This window comes from Arctopsyche grandis, chromosome 10, assembly GCF_051622035.1.
Source record: "Arctopsyche grandis isolate Sample6627 chromosome 10, ASM5162203v2, whole genome shotgun sequence".
Classification (NCBI taxonomy): domain Eukaryota; kingdom Metazoa; phylum Arthropoda; class Insecta; order Trichoptera; family Hydropsychidae; genus Arctopsyche; species Arctopsyche grandis.
The window spans coordinates 20,561,202-20,587,568 of NC_135364.1; the positions used below are offsets into that span (position 1 = coordinate 20,561,202).

At 36.9% G+C, this 26,367-nt stretch overlaps 2 protein-coding genes across 4 annotated transcripts in view; one reads left to right on the forward strand and one right to left on the reverse strand.

The window, feature by feature from the left end:
* rdx (BTB/POZ and MATH domain-containing protein rdx) overlaps positions 1–26,367 on the forward strand; it is a 127,813-nt gene that overhangs the window by 58,850 nt on the left and 42,596 nt on the right. Inside the window, exon 1 of one of the 3 annotated variants that reach the window (XM_077440117.1) lies at positions 15,563–15,680. The exons of 1 other annotated variant lie outside the window; for it this stretch is intronic. In XM_077440117.1, the coding sequence (XP_077296243.1) occupies positions 15,658–15,680 (23 nt within the window). In that variant the 5' untranslated portion in view covers positions 15,563–15,657. Of the gene's footprint in view, positions 1–15,562; positions 15,681–26,367 lie in introns of those variants that run through there. One more of the 3 variants, XM_077440115.1, reaches the window with a different exon arrangement.
* Positions 13,579–18,401, reverse strand: LOC143918305 (uncharacterized). Its single transcript, XM_077440121.1, has 2 exons — positions 17,320–18,401; positions 13,579–16,230 (listed from the first exon to the last, which is right to left on the reverse strand). The coding sequence occupies exon 2, from the start codon at positions 14,083–14,085 to the stop codon at positions 13,639–13,641; it is 447 nt and encodes a 148-aa protein (XP_077296247.1). The 5' UTR covers positions 14,086–16,230; positions 17,320–18,401; the 3' UTR covers positions 13,579–13,638.

Below are 26,367 nucleotides of genomic sequence, written 5' to 3' on the forward strand. Positions count from 1 at the left end.
GAGATAACAGACGTGCCGGTCAATTCGATCTGTCCGAAATGTGTCGCTTTTCCCTTTTCGTAAGGTTATATTTCGCAATTTATTGCTTCCTTTATTATTTCAAATATACATAAGTATAATTCTACCGATTTCAGAACGTATGCAGAATTCGTAGGCATTCATTACATTTATTTTCATTTTTCAATGTAGAAACAATTGTGCCAAATGAAAATTTCCATTCACCACATCTTGCATAAATAAATGTACGTATGTACATATGTAGTATGTTGCTCAAACAAAAATATTTTTATGTTGATTTTCATTATTTGCCTTTTTGAATACATATAATACTACTATTATATACTATACTTTTTGAATACATATGTATGTATATACTACTATTCGATTGCAACCCTCCCATCCACTTAACTGACCATCTCTCGAGATAATCGAGTACGTTGCCGCCAATATGTTTTTGAAGAATTGCACAATACACTTCAAATAAACAGTTGATAATCTGATTGATTCCTTAGGTCGAAGTTTTGGTCTTAATTGTCGCGTATGGTATACCAACTCGGCAATATTGTCAATCTCTGAAAGTATGCTAATCATTGTTGATTTAATCCATTTGAACTTTTTCAAAAAGGTGTAGTTGTTAACCGTTCAAGCGATGGTTAAACGTCAACATTTTGCGTAACGTGACATCGTTTAAAAAGTTTACTTATGAAACGCGCGTAATAAGTGGCAAATAGGCGCTTTTATATCGAAAATTTCACAAGCGTTTTATCGACCTCAAAAAATACAATCTTAAAATTAACGAATTTATCTGTAAAATAAGTACAAAAAATATTGTTCCGATTAGGAAAATTACACTTTTTCTCCACATTTCGCATACACATCTTTCACAATCAAAGTCGTTTAACACTTTTCGACTGTCGGGCCTAAATTTCAAATACGGGCGGTCAGTGATGTCATAATGCGTTCGATAGCCGGTGACCGACATTACGTATTGTCTTATTGGCGATAAGCTTAACCGCTAATACTGCGCTAAACTTCATGCATTATTCATAGTTTATGTCTAAAGGAAAAAATCGCTTTTCAAAATCGTCGCATATTTAATGGGCGCGAACGATCGCTCGCATTAATCATACATACATATGTATACAATGCATACTCCCCATTCATACGATCGACAGCGCTTCTCTATGGCACCGATCGTATGTAATCGATATGCGACAGCTTCCTTATATGCCTCGCTTGCTATCTCGGACGCGCTTCTTAACCCTTTCGATGCCGCAATTTACATGTAATTATCGAAACGCTCGGCATATGGTCTGCTTAGTCGTACGCGTTGGGAAATCGACTCTCACCCGAGAGCATCCTTCAAGGGTCTCTCATCTCGAAATAATGACCCCCCTGACTATATACATGTATATATATATATATATATATATATATATATATATATATATATATATATATATATATATATATATATACATATATGTGTATACTTATTTAACACATGTTGCATCATTACGCCACATCTCGGCCGACCATTGCGTAGCGCGTGCATGCACAAAATATTGTATGTATGACCCGATTTTCTCTTCGTCTCTTGGTTTATTCTTGACTTTGTTGTTGTTGCTTTTTTCTTATTGCACTCATTTAACTTTCCATCGTTATTTTTTGTGACTTTTCTTTCCCCACTCGTAAAGGCGGCGCAATAATGCAGCGAAAAGCGGTTTGAATATCGTTGTGTTATTTGAGAGATTCGTTCGAAAGGCCTTCGTTCAGTAATGGATGGGTTGGTAATTGTGTTGATATATATAAAAGATAAAATTATCAATGTCGCTTCATCGCGACCATAATACATAATGACTTTCCCATTGTTTACGTTATAATTGCATCGATTTTTTTATTTTCCGTATGCAAGTTTGTTTAACCGATGCGAAGTGACGGTTTATTGGTTTAACCTTGTTTGTAATCGTACTATGAGATGGTTTCAGAATGTGATTTTACCGTGTAAAAGATTATCAAGACAAAGTTATAGCTTTGTAAACACTGGACTTGAATGTGTTTACACTACTATTCGCGTTGTATGTAATTTATATAGTCGTAACAAAAGTAAATATTCAAAGTTTTAACGTTTGAATTGTTAGTACATACAATAATATATACGTTGTAATGTAATTTTTTCATTAGATACATATGTATATGTATTTTGTATATGTGTGCAACTGTTAAGAGTAAAATGTTTGTCCATTCTCGGAATGCATCATGACAATTATATATTGATACATATTTGATAATAATATACTAAATGAGTCATCTACTATATGACTATATCACATTTACAATGTGTTATTCGAAGTATTGTTGAAATTTGCTTTACTTTTTCAATGTATGTATAGCATTGTAGAACCGATTCTACATATCGGTAATGTGCAAGTACATAGTAGATGAAGATTTGAACTGAATCTTATTCACAATTTGAAAATTATCGGGGTTAAGATTTGCGTCCGCTTGTGTCGTGAAAACATTGGGGTAATCTACCTTGTGCTATATTTAAGATGTCGTAACCGACGCAACGGCGGCCTTTTAATGCCAAATGTTGTATGTATTGATTATTATAATGCGGAGTGTAAATAACAGTTCCGAATGTGTAACTCTGGAGATCATCTCGGAATCATTACCACTTTCTATATCCAGAGTGCGTGTGTAATAATATAACATAACATGGCGCTCCACAGGTCGAATTTATTACACTCGCTTGCATAACCCAAAATGTATTATTATGTTAGTAAAAAAATAAAAACGAATGGAAACGTGCTATATATGCATACATAGTGTGCTTTGTATCGAAAATTATGGCAAAAGTGCGTCCATGTCGAGATGTAACGACCATTTCGAGTGCATTTATATTACACTTTCACTAATTTTCCAAGTCGAAACTCTCACTTGACTTTGCACTCTCTTCTCGGGCGAGATATCTCTCGTCTCGGTCGACGCTCAGGTGACCTCCACTCTAATAAATTTGTCTCAGTTTTTCTCAGATTATGAACTAATTGGCCGGGGGCACGCCGGCTTATTTACAATATTAGAAATCTGATCGGATCTGGTCCGAACTCTTCCCCGATTGCGGGCTTTTAATCAGCATCAGTATCGCGCAGAGTGCGTACGTGTCTGTCTATATGTGTGTGTATCTTATTACTGATTGACCCATGCCGAGGCCTATGTCCTCGTTACCAATAGAACTCGGCCAGTTTGTAATCTACGGCCGATTTACTACGGTCGGTAAAATTATCTGCACTGTCAGACATCAGATTGCGAAGAATGAAACAATTAATTGTACGGGCGCTTAATTGCATTATTAGAGTTGCGCGAAATGTGCCTACGCTATTTTCACTTCCTGTTTTTAGGCGAGAGAAGACTGGTTGGTGACTTTTATTCAAATTCATTGAGTAATTTTGCTACGATGATTGTCTTTCCAATTCGTGCAACAGTATACAAATGCTATTCGACAAATTTTTCCTTTGGTTCGTTTTTTTTTTTATGTGTTATATTCAAATTTGACAGTTAAATAGGACGTGCATAAATTATTATTTTTTTTTTGTATAAAACTTAACTATGTAATGTTTAAAAAATCTCTTTATAAAGCCCGTATTCAATGTACGTTATCTTGAGATAGTATATAGTACATACATACATATGTATGTATGTATGTATATCAAAATTTGAAAACGTGGATTTGCATAGTAAATAAACATACATATTTATTTATTTATTATATGTATATACTAAGGTTGTCAACTGGGAATTAAATAAAAACAGGTCATTTTTCAAAAATATTAAATTTTATTAAAAAATCACAATAAAGCCTCGACATTAAGAACTAGTTCAAAATTTAGCATAAGATCGTTTAGAACAGCGGTCGTCAACCTTTCGGGCCTCAAGGGCCGTTCAATTCATAGTTTTAAGTCCCACGGATCAATTATATGAATTTTTAAAAAAGATTTACATTTGTATATATAAATTTGTAAAATAATAATCAGAAAATTTCCTTTTTATTTACTAATTCTTTAAATGTCATTGCATATTTACTGGTGCATTCACGTTCATTTTGCCATTAGAAAAATGTTACAAGAAGCGTTTTGTTTTACCAAATAGTGTAACGTGAATTATATAGTTAAACGTCATGGTACTCATAAAACTCATCAAAAGTAATCAATAAAATAATTATTCGTTAGATCAGATTTCAATTTTATAAATTTTCTTATAATATCCTAAATATATATTTAGATAAAGCGATTGTCGATTTTTAATAATCCTAGAACTACGCGATTCGAACGCTACAAATGATAAAAATATCGTAAATGCTAATTTTATCGTTACAAAGTATTTGAAAGAAAATTTGTATGTTTTAAAAAAGAAAACGTTTTGACAAAAAAATTAGAACAAAAGAATGTTGTCAATAAAAAAGAGGACAAGTTCTCTTGAAAAGAGAACTGTTGGAAATACATATATACAAATATTAACTAATAGATAGAATGGCTATACATATGTACATATGTATGTGTAACTTAATCTCATAGCCAAGCGCCCTCCTATGTACGCCCTGGTATTTGTTTATAGTCCCAACGTTATATGCATGTAAATTTGATTGAATATGGTATAAAGTTAGGGTCAATTTCGATACTTTCGATGTAATTCGCGTTTATATCCCATATTTATGACAGTACATACATACTATTAATATCCATTAGAGATAAAAAAAAATGTTTATTGTGCACTTCATTGTGGAGTCGGTTAAATTCCGTTTTTATTTTACATGTAAATGGAAAAATTGTCCTAAACTTTCCGACTTTGACCCAAATATGTAATCGAAATCGTGTAATCGAAATTGAAATGATCGAAATTTTCTCGTTGAACAATTTGGTAAATGACACTTTGTATGCGTTTATGCGCGCGTTATGAAGTCATCGTTCGTTTAGAACCAGGGTGGACGTCTTTGAATCTTTAATCGCCAATTTCGCGTTGTTTTTTTTTGTTCGATTTTTCCACATTTGCATTTCCAAATTGATTACACGGAACTTGCGCGGCCATCTCGCGCATTAATCAATTTAACAAGTGTTTGACTTATAGCGTAGGTTCGAGGGCTCCGTGTACCTGAGTGAATCAAATAAAATGAGACGTAGGTACGTACACATAATATAAGTGATGATGAATAGCGGTCATTTGTCACCGACAACGTAGTTAACGACGTCAGAGACGCTGCCAGCGTCACAGCTTCCCCCGGCATACAAAGGGGTCAGATGCAGGCTGCTAACGATGTCGGGCACGAGAGACACGTTCTTCCATCTCGTACACGTGTCCAGCACTTGTATATACAGTTTACACTAATTTATCAGCTCAAAAGCACACCGCCTACCAATATGTACGTGTGCTTTTGCTCTGTAGGGAATCTCGTTCAGGGGCTTAAAGGGTTAACAGCGACAGTTGCGTAAGTCGAATACGTGTGTTTTTATTCTCTTCGTACGACAATTCGGTGAAAGCGACCCGCACTCTCATTGTTGTAAAAGTTTTAAAACGATTTTCTTTTATTGCGAGCGAACACCGGTCTGGTTTCGAACGCCAGATGCGACCCGTGAACTGTGCATCCTGTGCATCCTTTGTCTGGTCAAGTTTCGTATCTAATTACGTCCTCGAAACTGGCTGCACGCACTCATCATCGTCGTGCGTATGCACATTTGAATCGAGTGCATCCGTGATGAATCACGTACGTATGCAGCGAAGTCGTAGATGCCAGCATTTCGCGTTTTTAAATTGTCGTAGAACGTAATCGAAAAACGATTTTGCGCAATAAGAGGAAATAATCGTGCATTTTATTTATTTATTTTAAACAGACCATTGTGGCATAACAGGAATTCCTAAAGCGCCACAATGGTCAAAAAATATAACACAAAAAAGAAAAAAAAAACAAAATAACAATTTAACATAAACATAAATACATCCATACATACATAAAAATAGCATTTATAATAACAGATAAAGTAAAAATATCAAATAAAATATAGCATAAGGAATGCCTTGCACCTACAGCCAGTTTCAATAAATATGTAAGAAACAACTACAAATACAAAACATCCCTGTAAGGCCCAAATGGAAGAGAGTTAATCAAAATTTCACTCATAAATCACAATCAATCATGAAAACAATGATGAGCGCAGACTACCAGATAAATGGGTTAGAGTAATTTCCGACAATTTACGCTCACTAAGGTGGAAAATATCACATTCAGTCTCGGCAGCAACGATTTCATTAAGAAGTCGGATAGCTCTTGGAATAGGAGCCATTCGAAAAAGGACTGTGCGGGCAGGAGGTACAGCCAGCAAATGATAATGTCTACCACGCACATAGTGAATAGGGACATAAAGCCCCAACTGCTCCAGCAACAACGGGCATGACGTATTACCACGTAAGAGCAGGAGAACGAAACGAATTAATGAGAAGTTTCTCCGAAGTTCAAGGGAATTATACCCAAGCATGCCCAAAAGGAAAGGAGTGGGGTAGAGATATGGGTAATACCCATATTCTTTCCTATATAGGAAACGAAGAAATGCTTTTTGCACTTTCTCAATCATCAGAGAGTAATTTGCTTCATGCGGATTCCACACAATCGCATTATACTCTAGCTTACTTCTCACAAGCGAATTGAAAAGCAAGCGAGAAGACAAAGGATTGGAGAATAATCTTGCATATCTCAAAACAAATCCAAGTCGACGAAAGGAAACGTCAGCGACTTTTTTGATATGGTTGTGAAAGGTGAGCTGAGGATCAAAAGTGATACCCAAATCGACAATAGATTCCACACGCTTCAACAAGACGGATCTAATGGAATATCCGTGACAATAGAGTGAATGTGCACGTCCATAGCTCATAATTGCACATTTGTTTAAATTAAGTTCAAGGCCTAAACTAGAACTGAACTCCAAGACAGCGTTAATATCAGCTTGAAGGAGAGAGGCTTGCATCTCATCCTTGACAGCAAAAAATAATTTAACGTCGTCAGCAAACAAGAGACATGATGCATTACATAAAACTCTAGTGAGGTTATTAATAAGAATTGTAAATAGTAATGGGCCTAAAGTGGACCCCTGAGTAACACCAGATCGAGTAAAAAATGAAGGAGATTCATAAAGACCATATCTAACAAATTGCTTCCTATCACTAAGATAAGAAGCAAAGAGTTTAAGAAGACGCGTTGAAAAACCCACTTCAGCTAACCTGATCAAAAGAGCGTCATTATTGACTTGATCAAAGGCTTTACGAAAGTCAAAGTAGGCTACATCAACTTGCTGACCAACGTCAACTTTAGACATGATCAAATGTGTGAAGCAGGCGAGATTAGTGGTAGTGGAACGACAGGGTGTAAAACCATGTTGCTCATCACACAATAATCTTTTAAACTGCGCAAGAATCAAACGGTGAAGGATGATGTCAAAAATTTTGGGAATAGCCGAGATAATAGCAATAGGTCTATAATTTTCAACCTCATTTTTAGAGCCACTCTTATGAATAGGAATGACTCTAGATAATTTCCATTTTTCAGGATAATTACCAGAAGCAAGAATAAGGTTAAAAATAAACTGAAGAGGCTCTAATATATGACGTACTCGCAAGCGTGAATAACGACTCAACCTTCGCGATTGTTCAACATTGAAATGTAATAAAATAGCACATTGAATAAATAAATACTGTCGAATCGGTTTTTTTTTGGTTTTGTCTGTTAAATATGAAATTTCTTTCAATGTCGCGCTTTTTTTTAATTTTATTTAATAATTATGCTTAATCATTGTAATTTGGTATGTTAGGTATATCTGTCTATATATAAGTCCATAGTTTTGACTGTGTTTGCGTCACAGTTTCGATAATTGAATTTTATCGAACGTTTCGAGTACATAATAATATATGGTATCGTTTTCACGTAAATATTTGGAAATTTTGAATGGTCGTTCGTGTCTGAAGTGTTTAGTCGCACAATATTTAGTGGCCGACAGTCTGATAATATTTATTTATTTATTTATTTATTTAATAGTTTTGGACCATTGTGGCATTACAGGAAGAACCTAATGCGCCACAATGGCCTACATTTGAAAAATATATAAAAACATGATATAAAAACAAGTAAACTGTAAATAAAGGAAAAAAGCAAAAGCAGAAAACATGGTAAAATAAAATTACAAAAAAAGTAACAAAAGGAAAATAATACATCATTCAGAGAGAAAAAAAAATATATGTATGTTCTGTGTATAGTGTGGTAAATTGATGTTTGATATTAATTAATTATTTATTACATAATCGAGTTAAGTATATAATTTATTTGCAACATCTTTTCGTCTGCCTGTTTGCAGAAATAACGTTTGGCTCTTCGGCAAAATAATTGCGTTCCGAATGTTTTGAAATATTTTTTGTTTGATGTATAGCTTGTGTCAATTGCGAGCGATGTTCTCGTTTGTATGTTGATTTTTCTCGTAACAAAATGATTATAAAAGTAATAAATTTTATTTTCAACGATTAATTTACAATCCTCTTGGCACACTTATATAACTTCTGTTGATGATTATTCTTATTAAATATGTATCGTTTGATACATATGTATCAAGTTTGATAGATAGCATGCAAACTGTTATGTATGTTTTTCAACGTTTAGGTATGCATTGCTGAATAAAAAACTGCATATTGAAAGCAAGGCATGTGCTTTATTAACATTCGTCTCGTTCAATATATCGTGCGTCAAAATAAAATCTCAATATTAGTTTATTTTTCCTTTATATGTACTTAAACATACAAATTCAATAATAGTTTCAGTTTCGCGGAGTTCTTTTGATGTGTAAATAAAATTATATTTGTTTATATGTATTTATGTAGTTTGCGTGTCTTAAATCATTGACCGTATCAAAGTTCGCATCTGCACGAGGTGACCGCTTATTATTCATCGTCTGGCAGTTTATCGACACCCAGTTTTTTTGACTCTTACTAGGCGTAGGTTAAGTTAGGTCAGGTTTGCGTTAAAATGTCTCAACAACTCGAGGATCGGCATTCTGATACAAAGTACATGTATGTACATATATATCTTGGTATATCAGGGTAGACCCATCTGTGTGATGTAATCATATTCGTTTTCAGTTAGGGCTCGAAATTGGAAATGTAATGAATCGGAATGACACAAATGGCAAATGAAAAAATGACGAATCTTTTATCTTTAATTGTCGGGTACGTCTTGTAAGAATCGGGATTATTTAATTTGTCATTTTGATTAGTATTATATGTTTCGTTCAGATATGGGGGTGGTAAAAGTCTCGTATTGGAAAATACTGGGAGGTCGCAGGGTAGAAATAAGACGCATCTCATGGCTGAAGATCTTGAAAGGGTGGTATGTAACACCAGTATCACCGCTCAGCGATGTTATGTACGTGTAAATTGCCACCGTGATGAGAAGTGGTATAAAAAAAATTAAGAAGTCCTTCAGATGTTTTCGATTTGCTTCAGACCATTCCAGTTCGTTTTAATTTACAGAGATCGATGCTCGATTTATTGATTTTCTTAAAATTAAATAAGTGATGGCGTAATCGAGTTTATTTAATAATTAATAAGATTTAGCTAATATTTAAAGTTGTTTTAATTGGTCAAGTTTAAAAATTGGATTTTTCCGTGTGTATAAACGTAAAATTACATACACCCCCCCCCAGATTAGGAGTTCTTGTGGAAATGAAAATACCAGAGTTGCTGTTTTACAAAGACTCATTTATTTTATTGTCTTTTACTTGTAGACTTCCTGAAAACACCTCATTGAGAAATTAACAATAGTTTCGTTTATTACAGGCATTTATCGACTTCATACAAAATGTCTTACTCTTAAAACCTTATCAGTTGAGAGACAAGTTGCTCGTCCACGGGAAACTAATCGGCAATCCAATTCCTCAAGCAATTAAGCAATCTGCTGGGCGATGGATTGACGAATTGCTCGCGACAAATTCCCCGGTGAGTGGTTTTCCTTAGTCACCAGCTCAACTAACTGTTTTTTCCAAAATTAATATTTACAACAATTGTGAAGACAATACGTGTATACGTACATATATGTACATATATGTCAAAATACGATGAATCGAATGTCGATAGACTGCAGGTCAACGATGCATTTCATTAGGTTTTGAATCAAATTGCAGTAGTACATATATGAGCGGCCCAGCTCAAGAGCTTTCAACCCAGCGTATCGTCACAAGGGAGGGAGGGAGGGCGATTGCGCCCCCCACCTCCCTCCCCATGTGTTGGAATGAAATTTTGGCGAACGGATAGTATAATATTAAGAAATTCCCAGCTGGATTGGCCTCCACGTTTGCTCGGTCATCCAGCTTGCGATTTGTTCCCATGAGGATGTTTGAAAGTGGTGTTATATACATACATACATATAGAGGTGACGTCAAAACAGAATCCCATTGTATCCTGTTCGCGCAGACGTAAGTGAGGCTGTGCGATAGAAACGGGAACATTGATATACATATGTACATTAGGGTACATATAAAACAGCGAATTTTGGAATTTGGAAACACCTCAAGGTGGAAAAGATAGGAAATCCGTAAAAAAATAGTATATACATACTTATATGTATTCTAAAAAATATATTTTCACTGTCTCCAGCCCATTCAAGTTTGTGAAAATCGTAAATTTAAAAAAGCCTTCAAACGGCTTTTTTTTTTAATTTAAGCTGTTTTAGTAGTTTTTTTTAAATTCATCTCATTATATAAATGGAGCAATTTGGGATGTTTCTTCATATTTCTAAGGTACGAAAATAATCTGAAACTTTGTCGCGCTTATCTTAAACCGCCAGTATTATTACCGTGTCTCCAGTTCATTGTCGATGTTCCTTAAAGATTGTTTCTCACGTCATTTATCCCCCCCCCCCCATTCAATTAAGATCCCCTTATTTTTGCTTAATATTATACTTATTTCAAAAAAACTACATACATAGGGCGCAAGATTTTCCTATTTGCCTCAGGTGACAAAATGTCAAGTTCCGGCACTAGTACGATTACATAATGAGCAAAGATCGGCGTTGGGACGGTGCTTTTGTCACCAAAAATGGCTCACTGTTGTCAATTAGTATTGTCAACCATGCTTTTTGCTCTCTTGCGTTGTATTCTAATGGAGCGGTCTATTGTTATTTTACGAGCACCCAGCCAACACCGAAGACTTTATTTATGAGTATTTAATGTTTTATTATTATTATTAATTGGTGTTGTGCCCGTTGATATTTCAACGAGTGGTCTCGGAAAAACAGTTGATACACGCATTAAAATAAATTTATTTTTTTAATAATAAAAATAATAAACAACAATTGTCATCGTAATCGTAATCTTAACTGGTCAGAACTGAGGTTGGAACCGATATAGGAATCGGGAATCGGAACTGAAGTAAGAATCGGGAATCGCAATTGAAATAGGAATCGAGAATTAGAATTGAAATAGGAATCGGGAATCGGAACTGAAATAAGAATTGGGAATCGGAATTCAAATAGAAAACTGGAACCGGAACCGGAATTCGAATCTGAATCAAAATCGATATAATAACTCATTCTTCTTCTTCTAATGCCCTGTCTGCATCCGGACGTTGGCGACCACCACGTCGATTATTTGCAGATATCCACATCGGTCTTCAACGGAACACGTCGGAACACATCTACGGCGCTTATATCGGTATTTATAATTATCAATAGTTTTTGATAATTTTAAAATTTGTTGTTTTGAAATCTCCATACTTGTCGATACACTCGCCACATACCCACATCCCGTCTGTTCTTATCTATTATACACTCGTTTTTTTACCCGGCTTCGCTCAGTATTTGTAATATAAACAGCTTAACCATGGCGAATCTAATAGTAAATATTCATTTGTTTTTTTATTAAATTTATTTGAATCGAAAAAAATTTTATATTCAACCAATTAAATTGTCGACATAGAAACTTTGTTTTGTTTACGAAGCTCCCAACCAAAAATACTTAAATATATTCATACTTAAATACTTACATTCAAAGTCTCTTTCGAAATTATATATTAGATACTAGTTGTTTTACCCGGCTTCGCTCAGTATTTGTTATATTAAAAAAAAAACAGCTTAACCTTGACGAATCATTTGTTTTTTTATTCAATTTATTTGAATCGAAAAAAATATATATCGAATCGTCGTCATAGAAACTTTGATTTGTTTTCGATGCTACCAACCAACATTACATACATACTTGCATACTTACAAAGTCTCTTTCGAAATTTTATATTATGTAGATTACTAGTGTTCTGGGTGGTTTCCGAAAGGAATTGATACACAAATTAAAATAAAGTTATATGTTATAATATAAAGATTTAGTAAGATAATTATATTATTTATTTATTTATTTTATTCTAAACCGACCATTGTGGCATAACAGGAATTCCTAAAGCACCACAATGGTCAAAAAACATAACACAAAAAAAAAAACAAAATAACAATTAAACACGAATCAATACACAACGAAAATAATACACCCATAAAAAAAATACATAAAAAAAATACATTTGAACATAAACATAAATACATCCATACATAAACATAAAAAACAGCATTTAATAATAACAGATAAAGTAAAAATATCAAATAAAAAAATATATTTTTTTTATTTATTTTTTATTTTATTTCATACCAGGAAGGCATTACAGGTAAACCCCAATGCGCCTTCCTGGCCAAATTACAAACAATACAGCATTTTTTATTATATACATAAGTCGCTAAATTACGAGACACTGACTTAAACTCGACAATTAACGAGACATCTATGAATTGTACATACATTTTTATTGTAATATTTACATTAATCATACTCAAATAGTGGTGACATAGTGGGTAGGAAGGATTTTTAGCCAATTTTTAATCGGGAATCGTTTCAACAATGAAATCAGAGAAAATTGGCAAACTCTGATAGGAAACGATCAACCAGGAGTCACAAATCCTGGTCTGACCAGCAGCATTACAGATATACTCGGAAAAATTCTTTTCAATCGAGGTCAGCTCAAGGGATCGAACTCGGCGCCTCTCAGTGTTAAGCAGAAGCTTAACGACCGAGCCACGCTGCTGGCATAAGGAATGCCTTGCACCTACAGGCAGTTTCAATAAATATGTAAGAAACAACTACAAATACAAAACATCCCTGTAAGGCCCAAATGGAAGAGAGTTAATCAAAATTTCACTCATAAATCACAATCAATCATGAAAACAATGATGAGCGCAGACTACCAGATAAATGGGTTAGAATGATGAGAATGTAATGTAAAATCTGGGGTACTGCAGTGCCGCAGTTCTCCAAATACAAATATTTTTGTAATTTTTCCAATTGAGCCGCCAAGTCGAAAAAGGCCGAGAGGTTTTAATTTATTTTTCTAAAATATCGCCTCCCTTTTTATTTAACGCTTTTATTCCGGACCCGTTCTTTGCTCGATCACAAGTGATCGAAAGTTGAAAATTGGCGGACCACAACTGAAACTTCTTGTGCAATCACTTGTGATACGGGAGAGAGAGAGAGAGAGAGCGAAGGAGAGGATGATAGGAGCGACGGAGAGTCGTCTCGCTCAGCCGGCAGCTGTCAATTTCGCGTAGAGCACGAGCGAGAAGGCGAAGGTGTGTTGTGCGTGCGGAGAAGGAGAGACGGTGGATGTTGGATGTTGGATGGTGGATGATGGTGGTGGTGGTGTGGTGTGGAGGTGAGGCGGTGGCGAGGTGGTAGTGGTGGTAGTGGTGGTAGTGGTGGTGGTGAAGTGTCGGGTGCGCTTGCTCGCGGCCGTCAACTGAAAAAGGGTCAGCGGGCGCGCCGCCCCCGGGCCGCGGGCCACGCCAGTCGCGCGCACGCCGCCGTCGGTGTAGCACGCCTCTGTCTTTTCAGGCTCGCTGCTCGATCGCGCCCACCACCCACCGCCCACCACCCAACCACCCACCGCCCGCGCCACCCACCCACCGTTTGACGTTTGGCGATGCGTGGTGTTGTTGCGTGACAGCGACAGTGGCGGGCCGGCACGCATGCGGAGGAACAGCAGCCGCGGTGGCCACGCACGGGACCCTCGCCGGGATTCTGGCTGCGCCGGCGCACCCGCCACCCACTCCTCCCCATCACCACCACCACCATCAACATCATCATCAGCAGCAGCAGCATCAACCCCAGCATCACAACAACCCGCCTCACGCGCACAGGCCCCTGCTCGACATCCTGAAGGCCACCTACTCGGGACTGCCCAATGTTAGGATGGCGCTAGCGAGGTAAACACCCACCAACCAACCCTGCGACAATATCCACCAAATCTGTGACAATACTTGTCAGTGTGTGTCAGTTGTTTCCACTGTATTTGTGACCACCCCCACCTCCCCCCCCGCCCCCGAAGACGAGTCGGAAAATTCCTCAAACCGCTCGGCCGGCTTTTCTCGAACGATTTTCGAACCATTCTGTCTCTGTGCAAAAGTGTCAAATTCTATATCATGTGTGTTGGTTTGAACGATTTCAAGTGCGCTTTTCTCACGGTATATGGTACATTTTACTTTTTGTTGTGCGTTTGAATTAAAATGAAATTTTTGCAAAAGTGTCGATTGCATTCGACGTTTTATTATCGCGTATCGAATTGAACGGGCGTGCAAGAAAAAATAATTACAACTTAATCCAGGTCAATGAAATGTTTTCTTAGCACAGTTTTTTTTTTCGTTTCCACTATTTTATACATATTGTGTGTGATGGCTCAATTAGATATATTATTATGACACTCGTATGTATGTATGTATTTATATAGTGTGTGTGTGTGTGTGCCCGTTCTGAATAAATTATTTCGCCATTCGTGTGTGTCTCTCTCTCGGCAATTGCAACGACGAACGACCCGATCAGTGCACGAGTGAACTCTTATCGGACGATTCTATGCAGTTGTGAAGTTATATTGTGCACTTTTAAATTACGAACGAAACCGGCCTCGTCTTTTGATAGTTAACAATTCCGCGTCGATAGAAAATTACACGTTGCGTCCGATTTCGATTAATTAATTCCGTCAATTTGACACGAGATGTGTTCCGATACGTCCATCAATAACTGTCGAATTAATATTTATTCCATGCGGTAAAATCGTTCGCGGAGAAAATCAATTCGTATGCACACTGCGCGACCTATCCCAATGTAATCCGAACAGACCTAGTCCGAGTTTGTTGTACGTACATTTTGTACTGTCATTTTTCAACTGACGAATTGTTCCACTGTATCGAGATCGATTCCGATTATATTTTAGTTAAGCATATTGTAGACTAGGAAGTGCGACCGGCACACGAGTGAAGACGCGTATGTGCGTTGATCTCAATATGTCAACCGGGCGGACTATAGCCGCTCTTCTCTCATACTCATTCAAATGAGTTTGACTCGTTTTGTGTAGAGAGCCGTTGCATATAAGTTCGTATACATATGTATGTATTCGCATACATACATGCATACGTATACAGTCAGCCTTTATCTGGTCGGTCGGCGTGGCTCGCGTTATTGTTACACAAAGCCGCCTAGTGAGTTTCTACTTTTAACCGGGTCGCCGCAAATCATAAATGGAGAATTTGAACACGACTGACATATTATGCACCGTCCGTTCGTGTCATGGTGAGATACATTATCTGTGCGTTCGATAAATTGTGAGAATTTTTGATTGTACCCGGAAAGATTGCTCACCGGTTCCAGTGGGCAGGCGAACTATCGACGTGCTATGTGTGTAAAAGTCGACAGTTAACGTGTTCTCGTTGTAGTCGTTCAAATATACTTTCGATGGAATTGGATTTCGTTTTTATAATATAACAATTTTGTAATTGATTAATTGACCAACGCTCTTAATTTTGATTTGAATCTGAAAAATCGATTTTTGTTTTGAAAATTCACGCTTTTTTGTTTGTAGCGATGACTTCATAATGTTTATTCATTTTACTTGATACATAAATTTTAGGGAGTAAATGGTATATTTTTTTTATTATTAATATGTAAGAAAAGGTCTGATAGATATGAACTAACATATGTATATGTATTATGCATGCTTAGATGCATTTCAACTGATAACTGAAACACTACATTATTTCAGTTATTGTAGAGTGAATGCGATCGGTAAATCTGCACTCGCTTATACATGTTGTAATATATTTTATGATATTTTTATAATAAACTAGTGTTGGACCCGTTGATTTCAACGGGTGGTTTCGAAAAGGAATTGAAACTCGAATAAAAATAAAGTTAAAGATATTGAATCGACTGGTTTCGGAAAGAAATTGATGCACGAATTACGAAGTGATTACGAATTACGAACTACGTTTTGTGCATCGCCGACCTCCTGACGCCTTTGCCCCCGATGCCTCCGTCGCTCCGGGGCCTTCGGCCCCAGCGCCGCCGACGCCTCCGGCGCCCCCGACGCCTTCGGCACCCCGGGGGCTTCGCCCCCAGCGCCGCCGACGCCTCCGGCGCCCCCAGCACCCCCGATGCCTTCGGCACCCCGGGGGCTTCGCCCCCAGCGCCGCCGACGCCTCCGGCGCCCCCAGCCCCCCCGATGCCTTCGGCACCCCGGGGGCTTCGCCCCCAGCGTCCCCGATGCCTTCGGCATCCCGTGGGCTTCGCCCCCAGCGCCGCCGACGCCTCCGGCGCCCCCAGCGCCCCGATGCCTTTGGCACCCCGGGGGCTTCGCCCCCAGCGCCGCCAGCGCCCCCGGCAATGAAAAAACTGAAAAAATGAAAAAAATGAAAAAAATGAAAAACTGAAAAAATGAAAAAAATGAAAAAACTGAAAAAATGAAAAAAATGAAAAAACTGAAAAAATGAAAAAAATGAAAAAACTGAAAAAATGAAAAAAATGAAAAAACTGAAAAAATGAAAAAAATGAAAAAAATGAAAAAACTGAAAAAATGAAAAAAATGAAAAAACTGAAAAAATGAAAAAAATGAAAAAAATGAAAAAACTGAAAAAATGAAAAAAATGAAAAAACTGAAAAAATGAAAAAAATGAAAAAAATGAAAAAACTGAAAAAATGAAAAAAATGAAAAAACTGAAAAAATGAAAAAAATGAAAAAACTGAAAAAATGAAAAAAATTAAAAAACTGAAAAATATGAAAAAAAAAAAAAATTTGTTCCCCATACTGGTTGATGGTTGATCGTCCGTCACATACAAATATACAAATATACAAATATACAAATATACAAATATACAAATATACAAATATACAAATATACAAATATATTTAGCGACAGTCCGTTTTTATATATACTATACGTAGGCCTCGTTGTCGTGCGTTTCGCTCACCTACTCTCGGCCCGAATCGAGTGAAGTCGTTGTCGCATTTTTGCAAAATATGAAAGTGCCATTTTGTTGTTGTTCCGCTCAGTATGTAACGGCCCTAACAATGTTCCATAGTATGAAGTTGCGACCGCAATAAAATGTCAAGGGTGTTGACAGAACGCGAGCCTTGAGTCCCTCTCTTCCCCAGTTCGACGCAACCTTTCCGTTTTTTTTTATTTCGTTTTGATCGGCTTTTGTTATCCTCATTTTCACCGCAAAACGACACAATGATAAAATTCGACCCCGAACCTTGAGACCGCGATATACGTAACTCGCTGTAATATTTGCGTGACGTTCAAAAATAAAAAGAAAATCTATCCACGTTGAAGAAAAACAGGAAACGTGAACTACCACTTTCTCTGTGCAAGTTTAATATACCAGCTAGTTTGATTACTTACATGTAAATATGCGTTGAAGCGATGTCATTGTTAATTTATATTTGATCTAACCTTGGTGTGACGATTTAATTGATATTTTGACTGAAACTGATATAAAATTTCATTGTGTAAGTACTGTAGATTTGCCATAATGTTGTATTCAATTCAGTTGATTTCATTTTACATTAGAAAACACTTTATTGTTCTTGTTATCTTTCATTACTCATAGAAATGCGTGATTTTTATTTGCTGTCATTTTTATTTCTAGTGGCATTTGTAAAACTTTTATTTGTTATTATATATACATTTGCGTTTATTTTATTATTATTTGAAAAAACATTTCTAGAAGGAATTAATCACAGTAACTTAAAAATATATTTATTTTTATAAAAGTGTTTTACCCGGCTTCTCTCGATATTTGTAATATAAATCGCTTAAACATGGCCAATCTAATGGTAAACGTTTTTATTAAATTTATTTGAATATTCATTTGTTACTTTATTTTATTGAATTTAACGTCACGGATTCTATGAATCAAAACTTACATACATACAAAGTCTCTTTCGAAATTATATATTAGATTATGTGTGGTTCTATAAGTGGTGCGCAATATCACAACTGAGCATATTAACTCAAAATAAAAAAATACGCTTTTGAATCATATTCATGTTCGATTAAACACATACAAAAATTTTCACTTTTATGTTTCCAACGGTGAAAGTGTCATTAGATTAACCTCATTTATTAGGTTAAGTTAGGTTCATGCGTTCATATCAAATTTAAATACAGCCCATTCTTATACGAATTTTGTCGATTTTAGCTTGTTTTTTTTTTGCAAAAAATGCGCAACAAACTACTCCGATCGACGAATTGAGAGCGAGCGGCGTTTGGGCCGCTTCGTTTATGTTATATTATATTATTATGCAACCGGCCCGCGTGGCCGCACGGCCGCGGCAATTAATCGGCCGTGTACTATTTCCTACATTGCTATTAGCGCGCCAGCTCGATATTGCAATCTTGTGTCCTCTTCACCGCGTGACGCTGCACCGAGAGACAGGGGAGTTCAAGTGGGCCGCATCACCAATAAAATCCACTTATCAATCGATTGTAATTAGTTTTGTGTAGTCTAATCAACGTGTAATTTTTGTTAATTTTAAAATTACATTTTTTTATTTGTCATTTTAATTGAAAGTCCCTGAGTCGGATTGCCATTATATAGCCCAGAAACGGAGGCAGACGGCCAGGGCCGACGTTCTCTCAACAATGTAATATTGCTGCATACTCATTCGCATAATTATTTTTTCATAAGAACGATTCTATGTGTGTTATTCGTGTGAGTATTTACGGTGCTGAATATGTTTTGCGAAATTTGGTCACCCTCGCTTTTCAGCAGCTGTATTGTACCTACCGAAAGCTTGTCAGGGGAATTTCGGATTTTCTAGGGGGCGAGGGTTATATCCTCTGTGTGCGTATTTGAATTGGGAAGCTTGTGGGGTAAATTTTTTTATCATTCTATCCCACTCGTTGAAATTTTCGTCGACCGGAAATTCTCCGGGTAATATCTGCAAAAGTGGATTTGATTTTTTTTTCATACTTTCATATATGTATGTATATATAAATTTTTGACTCTATCCGAAATCGAAAAAATACACGGTTAAGTCCTACCCGGACATGTATAAACGAACCATAATCTGTCCGCTTCAAACATGCATATATATTACAATGACATTTATTTTGTGTTTTTATGAATTGCAATTTTTTTCTATACAATTTTATTGAATAGCATTTCAGTACTAGCACACACCGAATTGTATTTCTCAGATGTGAGATAACCTTTTCTAAAGATTTCACTTTGAAGTTGAACTATTCATTGCCTTACCCTTGTAATGTTCATTCACACGAAATGCTTGTTTTATACTGTACATACTATATAGTATATGTTAAAAATTAATTAATATAAGATTAGATAGGCCCGTACTCATTCTATTAACATTTTTCCAGCCGCTTCACGTTTATTTACATTAGAGCAATGTTTAGATAAACTACACATTGTTATTGTGAATCGGATGAAAATTCGACACGAAAGTCAATCGTCTGTTAATAATGTACACATATGTAAAAGAGTCAAAGGTGAACGCATCAAAGCGAGTTGCCCTTCGTGTTGCACCAAACCGGTGTGTTGGTTCGTTGCACGTGTGCGCATGCATGTATGCATTTTTTCGCAATAAAGTGCATAGCAGCAGCAGCAGCAGCGATTGCAGCCGTCGCAGGTCGTCAAACGCTTGCGGTACACTTAATAACATAATGGAAAATCATTGAATTATTGCTCGTTTCGTATATAATATGTACACAATATAAACACGGTGTGGTGTGCACGGCTCAGTTACATAAGAAAGTATGTCATGGCCCTAAAACGAAGCCAGTCTGACGGTCTTCCTACGACGAGAGGTGGCCGCCTTGTCTTTTGTAGCCCCCCTTTTTCCATTTCATCTTATAAAGACGCCCTTCAAATTTACAGGACGTGTCCTCAAAACGCGCTCTTAATCTCAGAAGTATTTCAAAAAAAATCTTTTATTCCCTGGCCGAGTATGGTGAAACTGCAAGAATTTGGCCGTTCCGAAGTTTACTTTTTGACAGACGTTCCTTCATAATTATCGCGTTTTATTTTCGTTCCGTTGATTGCAATTGAATCTCAAGATTATCGGTAGCGATTTTAGAATAAATACAAAAAAAAATACGTCACGTAATTTATTATGAAATCTTTCGATGTGCCAGATTTTCTTTCGTTTTATTTGACTATGTATTATATGTATGTGTGTTGAAACTAGAAACGCTTCAAACGAATGAAATCTTCTTCGAATTGTATAATTATTATTATAGTAGCCGTAAAGTGCATAGTTATTATAGTTTTTATTCTTGCTTGGATTGATGATTTTTTCAGTCTTTTTTTATTGTGCTGCCACTAAAATAAGATCTAGATTAGTCGATGTTTGTGGACGTTTAAAGTTAATTGCACCAATGTGTAATTATAATAAAACTTTTATATGTTCTAAAAATTATTGCTATACGATTTGTTGGCATTTATACCCACACAAGGGATTCACTTATTGGGTTAATGTGTCACGCTATTGACCTCTTATTTTGAATGGTCTCTGTGTAACACACTAACTTATGATTGCCAATGTATCGATTGGGTCAACGAGTATCTATGCACTACTATTTTCGTAGTAAACGTTGTAATTGTAATTTCGTAGTAATTGAATATCCTTTCCTCGTTCTTTGTTTGGGTTACGTGAGTAGAAGACATCTTCGGTGTGGATTCGGTATCGAATGTAATGCAAATTGTATCCACCGGCTACTGGTGGTACGCGAAGAGCCAGCTGCCATCTGCAAACTCCTCTCGTGCCACCTTCTTTTATCACTCCCCTCCCCCCTCTCCCTCCACTTCTGTTTCGCTGTTTCGCTTCTTCTTGTCGACTCGCTCGTTTGTTCATCTCTTCTGTCTGCAAACTTCAGCTGGTTCCACAAGTGGAACGGGTTGAACCCGCCGGCGCGGCCTTGCTCGGCCGTCAGCGCGTCTTAATGACTCCACCTCGCGGTCTTATATCATCTGCTTATTGGCTTGTCCGACACAACGCGCTTGTTCCGTCAAGCAGAATTCTTCTAACATACTTTCCTCATTTCTCATCGCTTGATTCTGTGTGTCGAAAATTCTTGTCTTTTCAAATTTTGAAATTCACTTTGGTGGAGGTCTTTCCCTTCGCGTGTGCGTTTTCGATTCGCCGCTGACACAGTGGAGGTAGTATTTTTGCGAACGGCTGCCTCTGCAATTCGACTGCGTTCTAAGGTTGTTCGTACCGGCGCTACTCATGAATTTGAGGTCACCTCGAAAAGCATTGAAAATCAGACCGCAGCACCGCTCACACGATGAATTCTTTGTCCAGTTTTTTTTTGGCGTTTTTGCTTTATTTATTATATTCCTTTTCGATATCCTTTGTTGTCGCGCTTCTTTTCCATCTGTGATTCTATGCTCTGCATCATTATGCAATTTGCATTCATTTAGACTGTGTAATATATGTATGTACATGTGTATTTACATATTTAGACATATGATCAACAATGTTGTCGGTATGTGCTTGAATGTCATGGAATATTCAGTCTACTGTATCAAATTTATTTATGCATCAACTTCTGATTACTCTTATATGAAAAATAAAAATAAATAAAAATGTTTGTGGACGTACTTTATCCTGTTCTCGTACATCTCATGTCGAATATTTCAATGTGTTACTGAAATTGAAAATTTGATTTTCATTTAGTGGTTACGTTTATCCTGCTCGAGAAGTACATACATATTTAGCAGGGTCGTCATTTGGGGGGGGGGGGGGGGGGCAGCCGCCTCCCCCTAGATTTGAACGGGACTATCCACATTGTTTAGTGTAATATTATGAATTTGAATTAAAATACTATTTGCTAGTAATAGGATGCTAACAGGAAGAATAAAAAAAATCGATAAAGTTATTAATTTATATGCGTCAATAAAATCTAGACGGTATCCATTATTTTAATGGGTTATATTATACATATAATAGGTATTGTAAATAAAATTTTATTAATATATTTTTTTAATGCTAATTTTATATTTTTTAGTCTAAAAAAACGTTCAATGTACATATTTTCAGGAGATTATTTTTTACTTATGCGTTTATACCCAAATCTCTTAATCGATTTTTTAAAATTATTTTACTATTAATTTTATTGATAAAAATATAAAAATAAAAAATGATTAAAAGAAATAGTTTAAATTCATATACACTCATTTTTTGAATATAATACACCCCCCCCCTAGAAAGTGATTTCTTACTGGTCAAAAATTTTGCCCTCCCCCTCCTGGGAAAAGCTGCATATTAGTCTAGGCAGACAACTTAGAAAGACCGTCGTTTGTAAAGATAAGGAAATTGGCGAACTCTGAAATCTAGTGCTAATAAAAAGTGTTGGTCTGGTTGCAATCGACTAGTCGGTGTTAAGTAAATCGTCGCCAATCTGAAAGAAAGTTGTGTACGTGCGAGTAAAATAATAAAATGTTGAAAAGTTTCGTCAATCAAATTGAGTACAAGGAATTCTTGTACGTAGAGAGAGACAACGTTTGTGTGTATACTTAATATGATAATAAATGTGTGAATTTACTTGAAATTAATCTCAACGGTATTTTACACGACGACAAAAATTCTCATTCATCCATTATTAAGTCGTCGTATCGCCACGTTCCGGTGATTGATGCTCGCTTAATCACACCCGATTAACACACTCGATAACAATCGAGCAATACAATAATAATGATTTCGCGTTGTTTTCGCGTCGAGTGTCTCTCTCTTTTCTTCCCCTCGTTTTGTCTTGTTACCTTTCCGTACGGGTTCATCGATCCCTCCTGTTTTCATTCACGACCTCCTCATATTCCTCCTCTTACTTCCTCTGCAACGGCACGCGCCTCCTCCAACTCGAATTTCTGATAAAGTGAGTTCTTCCAAAACCCCACCCCACACTGTCCCCGGGGCGCTTCTGCTTATACTGCAGATGTTTGTTACGATCGGTAACTGTACTCATTTCGCCTACATAATAAAAACTTACATAGTTTCGTCCGCGACTATCGCTTTTTACGACATCGTTTCACCTATTTTCGCGCGAAATAAATTGTATCCCCGGCATCAACAGGTCATTTCTTTTTTTCTTCTTTTTTAATCGGTTCATCGCTAAACTCCCACGTTTCGTTCTCGTTGCTATCGTTTTCCCTTCTCTCTATATATGTATGTACGTATGTGCTTTCTTTTATTTTTCGTCGTCACATCCGACAGTCGCAGTTTCGACAGAAAACGAATCAACGAAAACACCCCGTTCGTGTAAAATACCAGGTGATTCCCCGAGGATATATGTATAATACCTCAGCTCATCTAATTGGTGCACCAGACAGAGATCGTGAATTTAATTCGCAGTAAAAGGAAACTATCGCTCGGAACTCGACAGCGGAACAATAAAACCAGATTCGTGCTTCTGACCGGAACGAACAGCAGAGCGTATCCTCACGATTAAACAAATAAAAAAGTTTTGAACATCCTGGCTTTCATACTTGAGAAATACTTTAATTTTCTTTGTGGGTTTCAATATATTATCATACAGTGCTAAAGCATTGCTTTTTTTTAATGAATCTTATGTAACAGTAGTATATGTAAATATGCATGTAGTGCAACGACAAACGAAACACTTATTAGAGGCAATAGAAGTATCACGTAATGGATAGTGTACGAATTCAGTCGGAGCATAACGAAAACTCAAATTTGCACACAGTGCATCATTACTAGTATTCGGTATATTGAATTAAAAATCTGTTTTCATACATTCACAACTCGGCAAGTTTCGCTTTTATCGTGCGTGGTTTCTCATAATTCCTTTTTCCATTTTTATATTATTTTATTTTTACATACACTCATCAAATGTGCCATGAAAGGAATTACCTCAAGGTACACACATAAGTATGTACTAAAAATTCACAGTACATAAAATACAATAGAATACAAATGGAGACATCTATTAAAAATCCACAAGTTTTTGATATAAAGAAATTGTGCGAGAAATACATTACATATATAGGTAGCTTTTAATAAGATTCAACAAATTCGCGATACTTACAATTCGAATTTGCGAGAAACTGAAGGGGAGGATACCGATTTAATGGATCCTTCGCGACAATTATGTTAGAAAAATCGGAAAATTCTAACAGGAGTCGATTTGTGTTTTTTTAACCTCGCAAGCAGTGTTTTTGGCCGAGACTTATCTAATTGTATGCAATAGCTCTACCAATGCACTACGATGTTTTTGTTCCAGCAACAGTATACCTATACTATCTGAGCTAGCTTCGTATACCAAATCATTTCAATACACCCACTGAAGAAGTGCACTTGCCAAGACGCACGTTTCTCACGATGCTCTCTGTACACATGATACAGTTGCTTTTCATCGCATTTTCATATTTACATCGTCGATTTTAATTTGTGTGGAATAAAAGGTGCGGCAGCAATGGTTTGGTAGGCGGCGTGACTGAGGAGCTAGCGAGGGTCGTCCGATGGCGGCGGCTCCCTTCGGCCCGGAGGGCGATAACCCCGGTGGGGCCTCCGCCCCCCGGGGCCCCACTGCGTGTCAACGACACTCAGCGACCATGCAGTCGACCAACTCGCGGGACAACTCCCTCCTGCGACCTTCATATCAACTGACTTGTCTCGCTACCACGATTACAATCTATATTTATACCTACATATGTGCACTCGAGAATTTTGCCCTCAAAGCTCTCTCCGATAGACATCCTTGATTTGAGTGTTTCGGTGCACATGGTTCGATTCTGAAATCGATCCTGCATTTTTTACGTGCTTTCGTATTCCACGCTGATGGAATATATGTATGCACGTTTCGTATTCTGTGTTCCGACTATCCGGTCGGTCTGTGTTTGCAATTCCAACTTTTACGACCTCTCCGTTGTTGTGTACTCGTTTGAACACCTACAATTGCGACCGGTATGAAGGGCGTATGTAATTGCGAAAACACGCTTTTATAAATTTCAATCTACTTTTTATGACACGCTCAAAATTCGATCGCCTTTCAAGGGGCGACTATATCTCTATGTATGTACTATTAGAATGATAAAATTATACATACAATTCCTAGTCATCTATCCCTTTTATCTTGATCGTTCACTCAAATTCGTTTTACATTTCTAAAATTGATTATATCCAGGGTGATTAAGTTGAAATTGTAGTATAAGTGAGGGGCGAGGGGAGGGATGGGGCAATGTTTAAAAACACAATGAAAGCGGACATGATTCACGCCCTCTTCTCTTTATTGCAGCTTAATTTTGTGATTCTTTTCAATGCGCCCATATGCTCAATTATTTCGTCTCTTCTGGCACGATTCATATGTAAGTACTCGAACTCACACACACGCAAGCTATTAACGTTGTGAAGCATGAATACTTTAAATATTCCCGCATATTACGAGCTGAGAGAGGGCTATAAAAGAAGGGGCAAGGGAGGGTGTCTTTTGTGAGTACCTTTTCCACCCCCCCTCCCCTATGTCCTCCCCGTGCCGAACGTAGGGAAACTTACACGCGTGCAACTCTCGTTCTCATATTAGGGTTGAAAATTCACTCGACGACCCTTCAGTTTGATTTTCTACCGGTTATTGCTATTATTATTACTTTTTTTGTTAATTTCTGTGCGTACTTTTACATCTGTATTGATTTTTTTTCCTTTATTAGGTCACGCCGTGGTATCGAAATGCACTTTTTGCGCCGTTAAGTGACACGGTTAACGAGTCAGAAGTGTAACAATAATGTTGATCGATTGTTTTGTGCGATTTTTGTGCTTCGTTATTAATGATTATTTATTTGGTGATGTCATCTATACGCTAACGACATGGTGCAGAGTGACCTCTTTGTTCATCGAATTAATGCTGGTAAACCTCCAACGCCCACGACAACCTTTTATCCTTATCGGGAACAGCCTTTCAAATTAGGGTCGAGTCTACTCAATTACGTACGTATGTATGTATATATC